This window comes from Aulonocara sp. 'chitande type north' Nkhata Bay, linkage group LG3, assembly GCF_057382095.1.
Source record: "Aulonocara sp. 'chitande type north' Nkhata Bay isolate Kocher_YH1m ecotype deep benthic linkage group LG3, A_spYH_male_GT1.1, whole genome shotgun sequence".
In the NCBI taxonomy this organism is placed as follows: Eukaryota; Metazoa; Chordata; class Actinopteri; order Cichliformes; family Cichlidae; genus Aulonocara; species Aulonocara sp. 'chitande type north' Nkhata Bay.
Window position 1 is genome coordinate 59,473,083 of NC_141346.1, and position 18,133 is coordinate 59,491,215.

Consider the following 18,133-nt stretch of genomic DNA (forward strand, 5'->3'; position numbering starts at 1 on the left):
ATTTGGAACAGTTGTCTCTGAAACACTTGGAACACTTAGCTGTGTACCACACGCCATATTTTGTGATGTTGTTTCTGGGGTCAGTGAAGAACAAACGACACGTGTTACACAGCGATCAGGCGAGCAGGCAGGAACTGGTGCTTGTCATCTACAGCAAGTACGGGCACGGAGAGACGCCATTGACCTTTCACGATAGACAGAATAAGGATATCACTTTCCTAAAGCTGTGGTGGAGATACACGAACCGACAAAGCTCTAAGGTACTGAATCTCAAGATCCCTTATTATCTTGAAATGCCCAACACCACAACCCACGGCACGTGGAACCCTGTACACGACAAATTTGCAGATAGAACACCGGAGCCCCTCTACTCGTTTGTCAAGAGTGCGTGCATATGCCGCGACGTGTGGTGCGAGGACGACGCGTACAACGCTCCGCTATGTTCGTCTCCGACATTACAAAGCGTCGCACGTGCAAACGACAACTCTGTCGTGTATTCGCTACAGACACCCGTGCCTAAGCTTCACATCAATACAGTCTTGGACGCCACTGTGACAACGTACAACACCAGAGATTGGGAGTCCTTAGGTATGTCGCTGCCGTGTTGCAAACCGCTCGCCCCCAGGCTGGACTCGCTGGTGTTGGAGGAGTCTGTGGACTGCACCGTGCTGTCGCTGCGTGCAATTGTATCACTACACGAGATCTGGATTCCTCTCGAGTCGTGGCTGTCGCCGGAACACTGTAACGACAATCCCATTCTACCCGTGACCAGGCACAGGGTTGCCGCGGGCGTGTTGGGCTGCTTCAGAGATATCTACGAGAAAAACACAGTGCCTCCCAGGCAACTGTATGCTACCCACCGAGACTTGATCAAGACGTTGCTAGTGAACACGCGCACGTGGGACGTCGTGTCTCTATTACCCTATGTCTGTATGAATAAGATGTACAGGGCAGTAAACAGTGCGGCGGACGAGACGAGCCTGAGGAAGGCCTGTTGTGGGATAATGGTGCAGATATTGCTACCCCTCACCGGTGATGTCGAGAGTGCAGTGGACAGTTGGTGGAGTAGTGACGCGTCGGACAGTGCCGATACTATCGAGTCGCAGTTCTTACTCTTGTGCAAAGAAGGCTTCCGTGATCTGAGCACTTGGGACGCGTTACAACCCGAATCGTTTGGCGTCCGATGCATGTCGATAGTGGACGGCGGCTATGTCTGGCTGGGCGACAGCGTGACGGACGACAGCGTTATGAGAGATCGGCTGTCGGAGATCGGCCTGACCGAACCTGTCCGCGTCACCGTCATCGAGATACCACCGAAGCAAACCGTGCCATCTGAAGGATCTCTCACCGCGCCGATCCACAGGCCTGGCACAAGAGTGCTAGAATGTTTCAGAGGACTGGCAAGTGTACTCACAGTGAATGCTATGTGTGTGTCTATGCCCAACGACATGATAATACGCCGACATGAATTCCGTCGTAGCCAAGCTAGTAATAATGCCTACCACGGACCCGGTAAGAGGCCCTTGGCTCCTGACAGCGGCAGCGATCCGCAGGACAACGGCAGCGCTCGACCTAAAATGTCTTATGTTGAAACGCACACCGATGAGCCCATCATCATAGAGCTAATGAACTTTCCCCATAACAACGACACCCACAACATCACATTTCCAAGTATAGGGGACAACGTTGTCCCGAGCGAGCCATGCCATTCCATCAGCTTTTCATTCGACAGCCGCTTGTTCGACACTGGGACCTCGCTGGCGGACGTCGATGATTTAAACGCTGGATATCCGCTGATGGCACACATCGAGGATCTCGATACTATAGACGCTTCCACGCTGATGCTGCACAACGCCACAAATCATTCCTACGACATCGTTGCTCCAATGCTGAACATGGAGGTAGACGGCGAGGAGGTAGACGCCGAGGAGGTAGACAGCGAGGAGGTAGACGGCGAGGAGGTAGACCCCTACGATGTAACCTCTTTTGATGTCAACACCATGATCTCGAGCTTGTTTCCCAATGTAGCGGCCGACAAAATGCATGTTAGAAATGGCGAAGACTGTGACATATTGGCTTTGAGTAACACAGACAAACGCAAGAAGCAAACGGTGGCGCCACAGTGTGAGCAGATGGGTGGTTGCGATGACACGCCAGCGGGTCCGAGTCATGGAGACGACCAGCCAACCCAGGCCGTACATGACGTCCGACTCGAGAGCCCTGTGAGCGGTGACAGTGCACGGCGCGCCCAAAGAAATCCACTGCCGACAGACGACGCATCGGCGATCGAACTACCTGACAGTGTCCTGTACCCAAGCGAATACACATCGGACGAGCCAGAAGTACTGCGTGCTACAACCGAAGCCGATCTGAGGTTCTTAGATAAAGTGCCAAAATGGAGGTCTAACGGAGTGCAGTACAGTCACCTGAACGATGCACGCTACGGGACGACGCACTCGCCCTACTTCACAATGGCTTTCACGACAGCCTTCGAGATCCAGAAACACAAAGGCTATGCCACTAAGCTAATGCTAAGGAAAACCCCCGACACGCCTCAAACCAACCCCACCGTGGGCTTAGAGAAAGTCGTTTGCACGCACGGTTGCGATGCCAACGCTCAGCAGGCGTCCGATGTTTACAGAACAGCTGTCGAGGATATCAACTCGAACTACATTATGGGCATATACGTATGTTCTAGACTGACGAGAAAATTTACCCGTCCGAAGGAATTCACCTACACACGATCGGATATACCATCGGTGACAATAAACTGCAAGACGGGCGCTAGGGTATACTACGCAGTAGATCTATCGAAGCCACCCGAGCGGGGGTTTCGCTACGTGTGTCTACACGTCAACGAATTCCCGATCGGCATGAGAATAGATTCCATTCTCGACATCAAGAGCACAGAAGCCTTGTACTTGGGCCACGTACTGACTACACAGAACGTCGCCGGGCTTTTGATCCACAGGATTTTCTCCGAAGACGCAGAGTTATTGGAGACTGTACTGGACATGCACACGCGGTTGCAGATACACCCGTTTGTGGCAAGGACATTCGCCTTGCACCTCATGAAGATGCCCTTCACGGACACAGGCGTCACCGGGGCCTTTGTCGGGGAGCATGTGGGCGAATGGAATTTAGGGAGTCCAGACGGATTGGCAAATATGACCGACAGCCAAAAGTGTACGCTGGCGTACCACGTCACCACTTGTCTTATCAAAGCACAAATCCTCACAATGAGTATACTCGGGTTTCCCCTGTTGAGACTACACCCTGGTAGGATATGGAGAGACGGCGCGCGCTTCAAAGTGGATTTGCTGGCATGTCTGCTCGATCACATCACGTCCAAACTGATTTCGCAGGTCTGCGTGCGCAAGAACGCGAAAGAGGACTTTGACAGTCCCATTGCGCCAGTGCCGGGTGGTGTGCGTGCCATCACCGACACGCTCAGAACGTTAGACCTCGACCGATTTGTACCTCAGTGGGAAAACCTGCCCGACGATTACGAAAACGACGTTCCCGATGGCGACATAGAGGTTTTCTATAGTATGTATGAGCAGTTAACACAGCAAGACGTGCGGGACGTGCACATATTGTCTCTCCTGGGTGAATGCGAAACATATCAGCCTTTCACTGTACCGACGGCAACCTGCCGGTCTGCACCGTTTGCGCCGTTTCATGTGCAAATACACAATCAGTACGTCAAGTGGAACAAGGTCATAATAGTCGAACCGGTACAGGCAGCGGACGCTCTGCCACTGCCTACGTTGATCCCACAACATTCATCGAAAAATAAACAACGTTCTTCTTTGACCACACGGCGTCGTTCTTCGACCACAACGAGGATTCCTGCACGTGAGCCCAACGAAACCGCTCCTGCTCAAAGACAGCTTCCTGCGCCAAAACCATCCAAAAGCAGAGCCCCCCGCAGGTCAATTTCTACACCGACCCCAGCCGTGTCACAAGCACGAGCATCCCGCCAGAGAGCAGATGCCGTGTCGCTACCACGAACACCACCTTCCCTCGAAACAGAGCAACCTCCCCAACCCGCATCGCCCGTCCCTGACACTGAGCGCAATCATAGCTACGTGCACGCATTGAACTGCGGTGTTGACTATATGAACACACGTCACAGTGTTTATTACGACTGATTTGTCTCCCTGTTCACTTTGACCAGTACATGTATATATGAATGCCAATTTATGCGCGTGCACGCCTGTGTGTTTGCTTTAATGCTTTAATGAGTGCCTCACAGTGTTTATTACGACTGATTTGTCTCCCTGTTCACTTTGACCAGTACATGTATATGCCAATTTATGCGCGTGCACGCCTGTGTGTTTGCTTTAATGCTTTAATGAGTGCCACAACTAGTCCCTGCTGCACTGGGTTTCATTTGCTATATATATATATATATATATATATATATATATCCACAAGTGATTTTTATTCTTGTCAATGTGAAAATGAACATGTTCATCTCTGTACATAGGGCAAGGGTTCTTTATTATACACACACAGATTACATTTGCTGTATGTCTACGAGTGCTTGGTTTTATTTTTTATTGTACATTCAAGGACCGCTCAGGGCATTGTTGCCCTAATAATAGGTTGGAAATGATTATTGTCAATGTGGAAATAAACATGTTCATCGCTGTACAGAGGGTATGAGTTCTTTGTTATGAACAGAGAGTTTTTCCCGTGGGCTAATAAGATGAATTGTACTTCTTCCACCGAAAGCCATCTCTCCGGTGTCATAAGCAGAGTGTACAAAGCGTTTTCACCGTCGACTTTATTGTCATTAAGGTACACTGTAAATTCTCGGTTCTGCGCTCTTTGCGCAAAGATATGAGCCGCCGTTTTTCGTACCAATATATCTCGTGCCTCGAATGAACATTCTAGCCCCCGGTCCAATAACACCGAAGCGGTGTGAAATCCACAGTACCCGTCGCTTTTCACCGGTTTCACTGCAATGTCATTCAAGCGAAGATATTCCTTCAAGGTGTCACCCACGGGTATCGATCCCCGTGGTGTAGGTTGATCGCTGATGACACACCAACCGCGCTGGGTCAAATGCAACGCACCGTGGGGCCGGTTTACATAGTGCGGATTGAACACGTTGTATTCGCTTCCGTGCGCGATCACTTGGATGTTCAGCCCAAACATACCTCCGACTATAGCCGTTATAGGGACAAACTCACGCTCTCTGTCGCAGATTTCACGCAGTTGCACAATATCGTTGCACACCGAAAGCGTACTGTGTTGACTTGGGAGTCTTTTCACTATCAAATGTACCATAACTGCGAGCGTTTCTGGTGTCCTGGGCTCGCTAGTAACATGGGACCGTTTAGTCGTGAGCACCCATAACGCTTGTATCAACCATGGATAAATGTTGTCGGCGTTCACGTCGTGGTGGTCCTTGGACCCCCGTACACTGTATGATGTCCGACCTATGTTTGTCATGCAGGGATTGTTTATCACGGGATCGTCATTTACTGTGTACTCCTCTTTGTTCGCAGGGGCCAGCTTCGCCAAGAACGCGTCCTCCTCGTCAAACCCCAGATTCTCGACGCTGTCGACCACAAGTCCCTTGCATACACAGTGTTGTCTTGGTACGACGCCCTGGGACACACTAAGGTTAGCTACACCCATTGTCAACATGTCCACCTCGACGTCAACATCGTGTTGACGTGTAGTCTCCTCACCGGTGGTTGTATTTGAATTTGTCGTCTCGTCGATCGGCTTGTCCGGTGTCGACACGAGACCCTCGTCGACTGATTCTGCAACATCCGTGAAAGTAGTGTCACCGTCCTCCAGTGTGCCACGGAGCGATTCTTCTGTGTCACCGTGGTCCGTACTACTACTGTACACGAATAGCGAATCGCACCACAAATCAAAGTCTCGGACGGTGCCGTCCACCAGCGACGTCGCCACGGGTCTAATTGTGTCTGCGCTCAGTTTGCCCTTAATGCTGCTGTGAAGACCGTACGCTATGTTACCCAGGTACTCGAACTTAGGCCCCGTAGTAGCATCGGCCTCGCGTCGACTGGCTCGACCGTGATGTTCGGCGAACCAACGGTCTCTGCTTTCTATAGCCATCTTCACGGTTGCCGGTAGCAGGGCCGTGCGACGTACGTAAGGCAGCTGTGTCAGCATCTCGGGCACGTAAAGCTGCACCAGTCTGAGGCGGGTGTGTTCGGCGAGCATGTCCCGAAACACCAAGCGCGTGGCCTTTGACATTTCCCCGCTCCTGTACTCCACGACTGAGTCGGCCGCGTCGGAAATGTCAAACGTGCGACACAGGCACTTGTCGGCGTCGGACCCCGACTGTAACAACTTGCTCCGTAACGTCGGGTGAGCGTATATAGCCGATAGATACACCATGAGATACCAAGCCGCGAAATATAACAGTCCTCCCGAAGTAACGCAGACCAAGTCGCACGCAAGAGCCGAGGCGACGGCCTGGCTAGACCGAGACAGCGCCGTGACCCCGCACGCGGCAAAGCTCAGCGCTAAAGTCGAGCTCAAGAGGCGATCGCACGAGCTATCGCCTCGACCTGCAAAGCAGGGCACGAGTCCGCGGTGAAGCGCTTCGACGATCGCCCCTCTGTCGCTCTCCGTCATCACCCCCAACGACACGAGATTCCCCAGTGGACCTAAGAAGTAAACGTCGTAGTGTTTGCGATCCACGTGCCAACACGGGCCTGCTGTCATGGGCAGGAACCGTTGCAGCGTGCGTTCGGGTAGGCCTCTCCAGCCCCTGGCCAACAGTTCAAGTAAGTACGCCGGGCTCGGGGCGACCGGAATGGCCAGCGCTCTAAATAACTGGTAACAAGCCCTGGTGGAATTCACAAACACGGGCCACAACTCCGTCGTGTAGCATTTTCTCCCAGGCGGCTCGAACGTCAGTTGATCTATCGCGTTTTCCGCGACTCTGGGGAAACACAACAGAATGGCTAAAGTCACGTCCTCCGGGTCTTGCGCTCTGGCTTCCATGGCAATCGGAGCCACGTCCATCACATCCACTGCAGTGGATATGTCGGCGTATAACTCTTCCGTTACCTTATCTGTGCGACGCGACAGCTTCTCGCCAGTGGAGTATCTAGCGTTTGCGCGTATTTTACTCTCGAGCTCGTGGTCGGGTTCGTACGCTTGACTGGACGACGGCAGCGGCGATTCGTCGGACATCTCGCGTGCTCTTGTAGATACGTGGTCATTTGCGAACATAACCACCAGGGCCTCTGCGTCCTGTTGCTCTCGAGGCTTGTACACATGGTATCCCACGGAATGCGCCACCGTAGCCAGGGCCCAGTTTTTTAAGTTTTCATCATCGGACCCGGGGCACTCTCCAAAGTTTATGCCGTACAGAATCCAACATAATTCTATCACGGCTTCGTTTCGCACAAGCCAATCGCCTTCCCCAGACGCTTCTACGGCGGCACACTCTATTAGAAACGCACAGGAGGCCAGAAGACGAGCTCTGCACAGTCGACACTTTACCTTCGCTATAGCAACCTCTGCTACGCGGACAGCATGCACAGCGGACCAAGGCGTGTAACCCGACAGTCTCATTGAGCGGAGCACGAGGCGTGTGATCGCCGTGTGCTCGTTGCCGCACGCGTCTCCACAATCACGCAGATGCGTGAACATCGGGCATCCTCTGGCATCTTTGGCAACGCATTTGTAGTCGTAGAATTCTTGCGCCCAACCTAACTTGAGATCGTTGTTAGTGTCCAGTGTGTCCTTGCGTTCCTTCACCCAGCTCGATCGCAAGATCACATGCAGCACGGGAGCCAGCATGGCATCGCATGCGAACGCACCGAACAAATCCACGGCCCAGGATAAATTGTCAGTGTCCGCCAAGTAGTCGCGAATCAAGCCTAGCAATCCGTCGTCGTTCTTCTGCTCTATCACCATTCTGTTAAGCTCGGGCAGAGCGATGCATGCCAAATACGCGCCCCGTAGCCGTAGAATCGAACGCAAGCATTCCTCGGGCGATGACAACCAGGTGCCGTTGGGTGGTATGTCTTGTAGATGTATGTCCCCTTTCAATTCAACCACAGTGCTGTCCGCCACGTACCACACGGCCGTGGTGGATGACTTCGCCACTGCCTCACCAGAAGCGTGCTCGCTGATCCCCGCATCTACGTAGGGTACCATGGCTCCGGCTGTGGCTTGGTCCAACGACACGCATATCGCCCCACCTTTCCATTCGTAAAACCCTTGTCGTATCGGTTCTTTGCATACTTCACAATCCACATCATCATCATCATCATCCTCCTTTGGCCCTTTAGGTATATCCAACACCAAGTAGTCACACTGACTGTCCATGATATCGTTGCCTTAAACAATCACATATACAACAGAGGGGTTATTAGTACATGTCGGTAACGTGATCTCCAGTACCGCTCGCACTTCCACTCACAGGGCGCGTTTCCACTGCGGCATTTCGGTCAGTGGAATTGAACGCAACCCTGAGTTTTCACCAATTTGCGTATCTGACACACAAGCAAATGTCTCTCGTGTAACAGCGTCTTGGCAGAGAGCGATCCCACACCAACTAACGTGTCTAGTACAGCGAGGTCGCTCCGAACGTCCAAGTACAGGTCAGACATGTGAGAATCCGAGGCGCATTGTTTCGCATCCAGGTCCAGTCTCTGTCGCATGTCTTCCAGCAGTACTTCGAGATCCTCTTTGTGAACACCCTGGTCCCGGGGAACGCGTGTCAATTTGAGGTTCAGAGCGTTCAGTTTCTCAGCGCAGTAATCAGCCACAGAGCGCGGCGCCAGGCGCTTCGACCTGTCGATTATGCGGCGTATGTACGCTCTGGCTTCACACCAGGGTTCTCCGTGTTCAACACCGGGTCTTCCCTCGGTGTAATTCAACAGTTCCATCACCGTGATGTCTTTGGACACCTTCGCGCACATTTCGCGCCAAACTTGTATGTATCGCACATACAGATCAGCGTATCTGTCTAATATCAACCTGAGCGCATCTGCGTCGTTGTAGCAGATGTTCAGGGCATCGTGTACCGCGGCGATGTCAGCCGTCGTAGACTCGCCGTAGGACTTTGGCGAGCAGGCAGCTCTCGTCGCGGATAAGCGTACCATTTCTCGAACTAGGTTATTGCGACCTAAGGCCGCCTGCACCATGTAGTACAGACGCTCATCGCTACAGTCTACTTTGAGCTCGGGGTATCTCTCCAAGACTTTCTTGAAACCCGCCATGAGTTCTGAAACGGTTTTCGTGTAGTTGTCTAACGTCCTCCTGTACTTTTCAGCCGATGATTTGCAGTGAGCATCGTAGGCCTTACACCGGTGGCACGCTACTTCGTCGTTTGACTTGCGCTCTCTGTGGTAGCTAGAGGTGTTATGTAAATCGGCTGGTGGCCACTTAGCAGGCTGCCACGCGATCTCAACGTCCCGATCCACACTTTTGTCCGGCTGATGATGCAGTTCGGATGGCGAGATGGTCATGGTTACGTCGCTGTCGCTGTCATCAAAATTGAGAAACGGTCCGCTTGCGTTTGGCTGCCCGTGTGATTCAGCTGAACTCATATCATCATCGTCATCATAATCATAATCACAATCATCACCAACATCAACATCATGAGCAGACCCTTGGTTGCTAAATGTCATAGACTCTTCGCATTCCGGCGATTGTCCGTCTGTTATTGACACTGCAGTTTCCTCAACCGCCAATTTGTATTTATGAAACACAGCATCAATTGCACTAGACAGCAAGGGTCGCAGCGACCCGGAGTAGTCGAAATCAGCATGTCGCTTCCAAAGAGAAGCGGAGACGCCAGGTTCGGTCATGATGGTAGCGATAACCTGCCGGAGGACAGGAAACACAACTCTGTGATCATTCACAACGGCAGACCCCACAAACGGCCGCCTCGTATGCATGATAAATACATAACGTATGTGTACACGTGCCTAAAGCGAGGCAAGCTACAGCTTGTCGACAAAGAGTTGTCACATTTGTTTGGACCAAATAACACCGTGTACCCTAAGCTAGATCCCATCTGGATGGCGAGGTTTCTAACTAGATGCAAAATATTTTACGATGACTATGTCAGCAAACACATACGCTCGTCTAGCTCCGTGCTCTCTAGCGACGGATTGCTGCTGTACGAAGCGAGAACGGCCCGCAGCACCCACACCGTGGCGGATGACCGCGGGCGCATTGTGCGACTTCACAACTTTGCAGATCCTTACGAAACCAGAGAATTATCGTGTGAAGAATGCGCTCGTTTTGAGGAGAGCACAGTCCTGTTTGACAATGCGGCGTTTGTGAAGCGTGCCGATCGAGCGGTTTTGTCTCTGGTCCTATGTGACGGCTCGCATCGGTCCCTTCACGAGCCGTCTGTCGGTATCTCGTGGGATGCGTATTTCACAGTGAAGGAAAAAGACATACGTGGATTGGAAATGGATTCTGAGTTCGTGTACACCGCAGACGGCGTGTGTCTGTATATGATGGTGGCCTCGTGGAACACGTCGGTGTGTTTGGTGTTTGACAGCTCTTGTCGAACCGATACAATTCGGACACTGTGCGCTTTGGCCCTAGGCGATCCGGAGCTCGGGAGCGCTTTCACGCTGCGGTGCAACATACCAGAAGGAGTACGAGATTTGGACCTGAGAAGCATACAACCGTTGCGGGCTGCCGACAACACCCTAGTTAAGCCAAACATAGGGCACGTCGATCAATGTCGGCGTGGGGATGCGTCGAGTGTACAGAGAGGCCTTATGTGTTTAGAGGAAATGGTCAGGGTGCCGGCGGGATTCTCGATCGTAGCCGAAAACGAGCTAGTTGTAGTGTTGAGACACATACTACGAGACGCTGTCATCGTCGTGCCCAAGGACACTTGTTTGGAAACGAACCGGACCGCAGACTGCCCTGATTCTGTCGTACCCGAGGGTTGTGTAACGGAATGGTTTTCGTGCAATTACTCTTCGTTTGTGATACACAGAGGAGTCACGGGCGTGCCTCCGCTTGCTATATCCACTGCGCAGATGAGCGGTGACGCTCCCACGTGTACCAACGGCACATCGGCTAAAGTGGCAACGCTACGCGTGTTCCCAGCTACACCTTCCAATCGTGTAGCACCAACAACACGCCGTGGGTTTCGCGGTTATGCGTTTGACCACGCGGTGTGCCTGTTGCCAGGCTCTATGTCAATTGTAACCCAGAAACGATTGGAGATTCCCAGTTGCATTGCTATCATGTATTCAATTCTTGCGTTCAGAGGCCTGACTCTGAACGACAACACAGAGTTGTCAAACACTCCGACTGGTCTTCTCTTTGCCTGGAATGTAGAGTTAGACGAAGCTAAAGTTATCACGGCGACTTATCTGTCGTTATCCGACTCGTTTGTCCTGCCTACCGACAGTACGTTTGAACTAAGGGTGGAATCGCACGGGAGCTTGATGAAACTACGCAAGATGCTATCCGCTAACCCCAGGCCTTTGGTTTCGACCGTGAGACTGCATATGCCGGGTACCGAAAGACCAATGGCACCTGACATAGAGCAAGGTTTGCTCGACGCACAAGAAGCACTGTACTTTGAAGGCAAAGAAAACGGAGACGCTACTACTACTACTACTACTACTACTACTACTACTACTACAACGGCCGAACACGCTCAGGGGGCAACGGATCGCGATGAGGACAGAGCGTCGGATCGCGTTCTGCCTTTGACAACAACAAAGCTGAGATTTGGATCGCACATGATTCCGACGGGACACTGTGTGTTATTTGGCCATGGTGTTGATGACAGCAAGTGCTTTGCACGTGTGACCGTTGGTGTACGCACATTGGGTCTTTTGAACGTAAAGATATTGAGAGCGTGTGGGGTGTTTCACAAGAAGCACGGGAGCGGGAGAGCTGTGCTCCACATACCTCGGACAAAGGGGGTCGTTCCAAGACCCAAATGGCTGGGTGAAGACACGGTGTTAAGCGACGACCTGTGTGTGATCGAACTCAACGGGAGTCGCGCCGACGGCCTACCGGCTCCGTTGATGGAGCAAACGGGTTTCTTCTTTCAACTAAATTATTCCCCGTCATCCCCGTACGAGCGGGCGCAACAGACCGCATCGGAATGCCCGGAGGTGACGATGTCCAGGATCGAACAAGCTATATGCAGCGACACCGCCAGAGGCTACGAGGAACAAAGACTCGTACGCCTATTCAAGTCTGCGCACGCGAAATACGAACAATGTCTATTTGACGTAGAGACGGAAGAATGCGACGATCCGTCGGCGTGTCGACGAGAGACGATGTCATGGATCGTGGCGGCTAAGAGACGAAAACCTCCGGGGGTGCGCGAGGAGAAAGCCGTCATAGGAGACGGTGAGTTTTTCCCTTTGATCCACGTCGCCGTGGACTCGGACCGCGACAGGATCGAGGAAGAGGAGCTGCTATCGTCTCCTCTAGCCGAATACAAACTCCACCTGTCCCGTAAGTCCCAACCGGGACGGTACGCGATGGCCCGAGCCGACAGATCCGTGGGCGAGTGCGGTTGCGCGTACGAGGCCTGTTTGGACGAGGCCGTGTTACTCGGGCACTGCGTCAGGGTGACCGAAACGGCGGGCGCTAAAAGGAACTTCGACGTCAGTGCGTGTTTGACGTGTTTCTACAGATCGGTGCATCCCTGCGTGCCCGACATGAAAGTAGGGGACATCGTGCTCGATTACGAATTCGTGGTGCACGGTAGAGGCCGGCTTCATCCAGTGTATGCGCTTCTTAGTCATTTGGCTCAGAGTTGCAGGGTCAACTGCCTTCCCTCGTATAGACTGATAATCCTGAGTAGGCACAGGGGGGCGTCGGTATGGACCAGGGGCACGGACGAGACAAACTCTCGCATGTTGCGAGCCAACACGGTGGGCGCTTTCCTATGCGCCCAAGATCACAGATTGGCCACGCTACTCGCGAGATGTTGCAACCCGACGCCTTTGCTCTGCTCGGAATTCTACAACGGCTGCGGCCTATTGCCTCGCGGGGACGAAGAAGAGCTGCTTCGGGCAGCATATTCCAGAACCCTAGGACCGGTGTTTGAATTTGAACAGGTCGACGCTTTCCCGGGGAAAGTCACCACTAGCTTGGGCGCGTGGCGTTTTCTGCGACTGACGACGAAATCCTCAGATGTCAAGCGGTTCCCGGGTATAACTGTTGTGGACGGCCACACCGTGGCGTTCGCCTCGGAGTCGCCGTTGTTCTACCTCAAAGGCGAGGGTCCTTTGGTGCAACACTTGGAATCGGTCGCGGTGATAGTGGACAGTAGCTCGCAGTACAGGACGGACGTACTGAGAAACGAGACACCCGACTGGCCAGATCCTACTGTCATACAAGACCCCATAAGACGTAGGCCTAAACACGCCGTCCTCGACGAGATGTTCATGCGGAACGGTTACAGGGACCCGTTGGAGGTATCTAGTGTGGAGCGAAGAGCGTGGTCTTCGCTCGTATGCGCGCAATGGACTTTTGTCAAGCGCCGCGACCGCGGCGGTGTGGAACGCGACTGGGAAAACGAGTATCCTGTATCTCAGAGCCTAGTCAGCGTAGGACCTAAGGACTCAGGTGTTGCTGCTATCAGATGGCTATGCGGAGCGCCACCTGAGCGTTTTTGCAACGGAGTGGCAGCGTTGCAATCCGAGGGCAGCGCGCTGGATCGCATCGAGTTACATTCCGAGATGGCTCGGCTCAAAGACCCGCTCGTGTGGCGAGGCTTCGACATCTTGTGTTCGCGCGTGATGGCCTGTCCTGCCGAAAAGCTGTGGTCCACGGGTCTCTGTACAGTATCGAACCACGCGCTGGATGCGTTCGACGAAAGATCCACGGTTCCCGCGGCGCACCTCGTAACGATAGTACACTCGAACGAATGGTACGCCCGTCCTTTGGGCACCGGCGACACGGCCGTCGAGTCTAGCCTTCTGTTTTCTGACGCGCAGGTTTGTTCAGCCGCGGAATTCGTTCACGCTTTGGCTCGTGTGATGCTTTCCGGGACCGTGCACGAAGAACTGGAGATTAGGTGCTTTCGCCAGGGAGTTTACGCGTACATTCAACGCTCTGTGGCTTGGTTCGCCAGAGCCGCGGGGCCGTTTAGGTCCCGTAACGTGACCGTGTTTACACCAGAAGCCGAGCGTGACACCAAGCCGTGGACGCATACCCTCCCCGCGGCGGTGGATGTTTTGAAGTCCAGCAGAAGCAGTTACATCGTATCTTGTACGTCTCAGTGCGCCGAGAGATCGGACGTGAAAGCGATGCTCGCTATCGGTGTGGCAACCGAGAGGGTGAACAGCTTCGGTAACCTAGTGTTGCACGCGGATCGCAAAAGCGTACAGCTCTCACGGCAACAGAGAGAAGCCGGACTGCATGTAGCTGTCGAGACTCTCTACTGTGACAACGCATCGCACGGCGCCGAAACCGGCGACGACTTGGACCGAGTGTACATTTACTGCGATCGTTCACTGAAGCGTTTTTGTGAATTCCACAATGTGCCTAAGGGGATACGGGGACCTGAACTGTGGGCCAGACCTATACCCTGGTCTAAGACCAACCCGTCGGCTTTTTGTTTCAAAGTATCTCAGTTGAAATACAGATGGGAGTCTGGGCTCGATGAGCCCACGCAGGTTCCCGTTCGCGACGCCGGCGCTGTCCATTCTCAGTACGAGACGCAAATACACAGGTGGCAACGGTGCGCCTCGGACGGCATGCTCGTCCCCAAAAAAGCTAGGTTTTGGTATTCGGTAGATCACAAAAGATCTTTCGCGAGAACGACTGAGCGCTCTTCGGTCAGCGAAGGCGAATCGTGTGAAAGCGAGGACTCCGACGGTCGCCCTCGGGCAGACCCGAGACCCGAGGACTCGGATTCGGTGACGTTGGGCTGCGAGTGGTACGACGAGGCTGCAGCTGGTGTGCTGGTACTCAATTCTCACATTGCCATCGAGTTTACATACGCTACCCCTGCCACCGAGGGACACGTGTTCTTCGACCCCGTCCACAACAAGGATTACGCCGGAGTAGTGCAGTTGCAGGAGGACGGGAAGTTGATCAAGTTCTACAAGCCGTACAACTACAGATCTCTCACCTGCGACTTGTACACCGTTCTGATGTACGGATGCGGGCTAACGCCGGTGTTTGCGAAGGAGAGTGGGATCGCGCACTCGGATGCCGCGGCTGACAATGTGCTGAATCTAGCCCTGTGCGCCGTGGCGGTATCCCATCACATAACACCAATGGCCCGCACCCCGTGCAGAACCGTCGCAGTTGTTACGCCGGGAGGTCGCGAGCAAGCCCTAGCAATCGCCAGAGACATTAACCGTGTCGTCGTGGTGACAACGCCTCGTATTAAGCGAAGGGGAATAATTGCGGCATACTCCTTCAAGCGGCTACCCGAAACGCTAGAGACTGAATTCAGAAACGTGGCTCTCCCTAGTAGGGCTATAACGGCAAGGTTCAGCAACTGTCCGTGCCCCACGGATTTCCTATGCCGTGTCGGCGTGTCTCTGTACAGCAAACTGATGCAACATTGGCCGCATCTCGCCAAACGAGGTGACGTGAAACACCCTACGAGTTCGCGAGACCCGAGATGGATGGGCCTGAGTTTGTGTCTCGCCGAGTGGGAGAGGAAACTGTCGATAGCGGACAAGTTGGCTCCGGGGGCGATAGAGTGTGCGCTTCGAACGCTCCGTCGACCACGCTAGAGCTTTACGACATGGCCTGTCGAGGCAGAATAACGGGAACGATCGACCCCAGGCTGATAGATTTCACCTCGTCCTACAGCGAACCCAAGTCCTCCGCGCGTACTCCGGAGCAACCGACGGATAAACAAGTCGGCGAGTACACGCTGTGGCTTACGATCCAAGCGCTAGAGAGATCTCACTTCATGCTGTCGAATCAAGCTCAACCGATCACGTTGTCGGCGGCCGTGGACGTCTACAGAGCTTTACTGCGGGACTTTGTGACTTGCTCTATAGAGGAGACCGTGGCAACGCTGGACCTGTTACAGGGCTTTTTCATAATAATGCTACGGTATCCGTTCATGCCAGAACTGTCGGTGGACACCAAAGAGTGCCCCGAGTGCTATTTTGAAACCGAGATCACGATGGACTCGTGGGAGCAAGTCAGGAGGCAGATTTCCTGTTGTCACTTCACGCTCAGACACGAACACATACCTTACGCGCGGGACGAGGCGCGACAAGCGAACGTGAATTTTCACATCGACGGAAACGGCGAAATGTGCCGCCTGGGACCTCGTAGAACCATGTTCATAAATCAGGGAGCCGACGAGACGAATGAGGGCGAGCGCGTCGCGAACCCGGGCAAGTTCGTCGAGCAGATAGCGATGCTTAAGAGACGAGACGAAACGATTAAACAGAAGACGATGGGCAAAGAAATATTCCATCAGCTTTGCTTGCACACTCGAACTCTCCGGGAACTCGAGACGCCTCGGTATCTGAGCGCCTATCCCATCGCGTCGCTGTACAGGTTTTACGGCTCGCTGAACAGAAGCAGACAGAGAGCGCAGCTGCTCTCGGACCACTACGCACTGACACCCGTGGACAGGACCGCGGTGTCCGTGAAAACGGAGGACCTCCGCATGAATCTAAAGTCCATCTCGACGACCGGCAACAACGACAAGCTACTGTCGTACGTGTGCATGGCGATGATAGGACCCCTGCGTAGATACAACCCCAGGTACGGATGCGTGGCCGACAGAGTCGTGCTATTCAAACACCTGACGGCGTCCGGCTTTCCCGTGGAAAGCGCCTCGATGCTGGTGAAGAACGTGCTATCGGTGAAGCGCTCGCTCATGGTCGAGTCGACCCTGGACGCGGCCCTGGAGTTGCAATTGCGAAAAACGCTAAATCCTACAAACTATAACAGAAAGGTGTCGGCTCTGATCTGGTTATTCTCGCACATCGCGGCGTATTGCACGCTTCGTCAGCTGGACCATGGACACGTGCGCATGGGGGACTCGCCCGACGAGATGGACGCCGACGGAATCTACGTGTTCGACCAAGACCACGTCGGGATTAGAGTGTCCGGCGGAACGCCGGCCGCAGCAGCAGGCGATCGACGCTCAGTGCCCTGGGCCTCGGCCTACATGCCCTTCTCACGCATTCTGGAACTGCTTGCGTTGCGGGATTGCGCTAAAGAAAGACTTTGTTGACAAGATATCGATGTCAGAACCCGAACATTGTTACGATACACTCGTTCAATGCGGCTACATGCCTCTGACCGTTTTGGTGAACATGAGATGGAAACGAGACGTGTTGGAGAAACACAACGCGGCGCTGGCGGAAGACCACGCCGTTCACATCGAAGACCTTAGGCGCGAGTACGAAGAATCGAGACAGTCGAGACGGAGGCGCAAACCTTCGACCGAGCGAATGAAAAACACCGTGAAGTGGAAAAGGCCGGTGTCGGCTGCCAAAACGCCTAGAAGACGGCCAAAGAAGAGGACGGGCCGATGCGGCCCGTGAGCCCCACGGATTTTGCCGTTGTGCATACCACCCCAATATGTATACATACTGTGTGCATGTCTAAGGGTGGAATTGTTGTTTGTTGTACTGTATAACATGTATATGAACATGTATATGAATCTAATGGTGATGACAATAAAGACAACAAAGAAAGTAAAAGACACCAGTCTGTGTTCATGACACGATGCTTTATTTTTTTTTGTTTTTTTTTTGCTCACTCGCTCACACATCGGGTAAACATCATAACGTAACATGACATTACATAACATACGGCGTGAACTCTAACACGGCGTGTGTAGGTCGAGCATCCGACGCGTAACTGTCACTTTCTGTCCAACTCGCTCGCCCTCGTCCTCGTAGTATCCTCCGTAACACGGGCCTTTTCGTTTTCTCGACGAGAGCCTTTTGGTTTGCCGCTCGGTAGCACGGTCGGAGACGGATCCTTTCTCCGCGGTCTCCTCCGTGTGCTGTGAGCGTGGGTCGTTGCATTGTCCGCCATCTGCGAGGTCTCTGTCGTCCATCTCTTGCTGTAATACTGCGTTTGAAATGTACGTATCCAAGATCGCGCTGACCGCGGTAGGTAGCCTCTTTCGCTTGTCCGGGTTCGTCAGATGCACTCTCTTGGCGAACGCCACGTCGTTGGCGTG

The 18,133-nt window shown here is 53.4% G+C and overlaps 1 protein-coding gene and 1 long non-coding RNA gene across 2 annotated transcripts in view; both read left to right on the forward strand.

Annotated features, from left to right (window-relative positions):
- LOC147336347 (uncharacterized) overlaps nt 1–18,133 on the forward strand; it is a 397,968-nt gene that overhangs the window by 38,607 nt on the left and 341,228 nt on the right. The gene's annotated exons all lie outside the window — the stretch shown is intronic.
- On the forward strand, nt 9,777–15,704 carry LOC147336351 (uncharacterized). Its single transcript, XM_086287781.1, has one exon. The coding sequence runs from the start codon at nt 9,777–9,779 to the stop codon at nt 15,702–15,704; it is 5,928 nt and encodes a 1,975-aa protein (XP_086143907.1).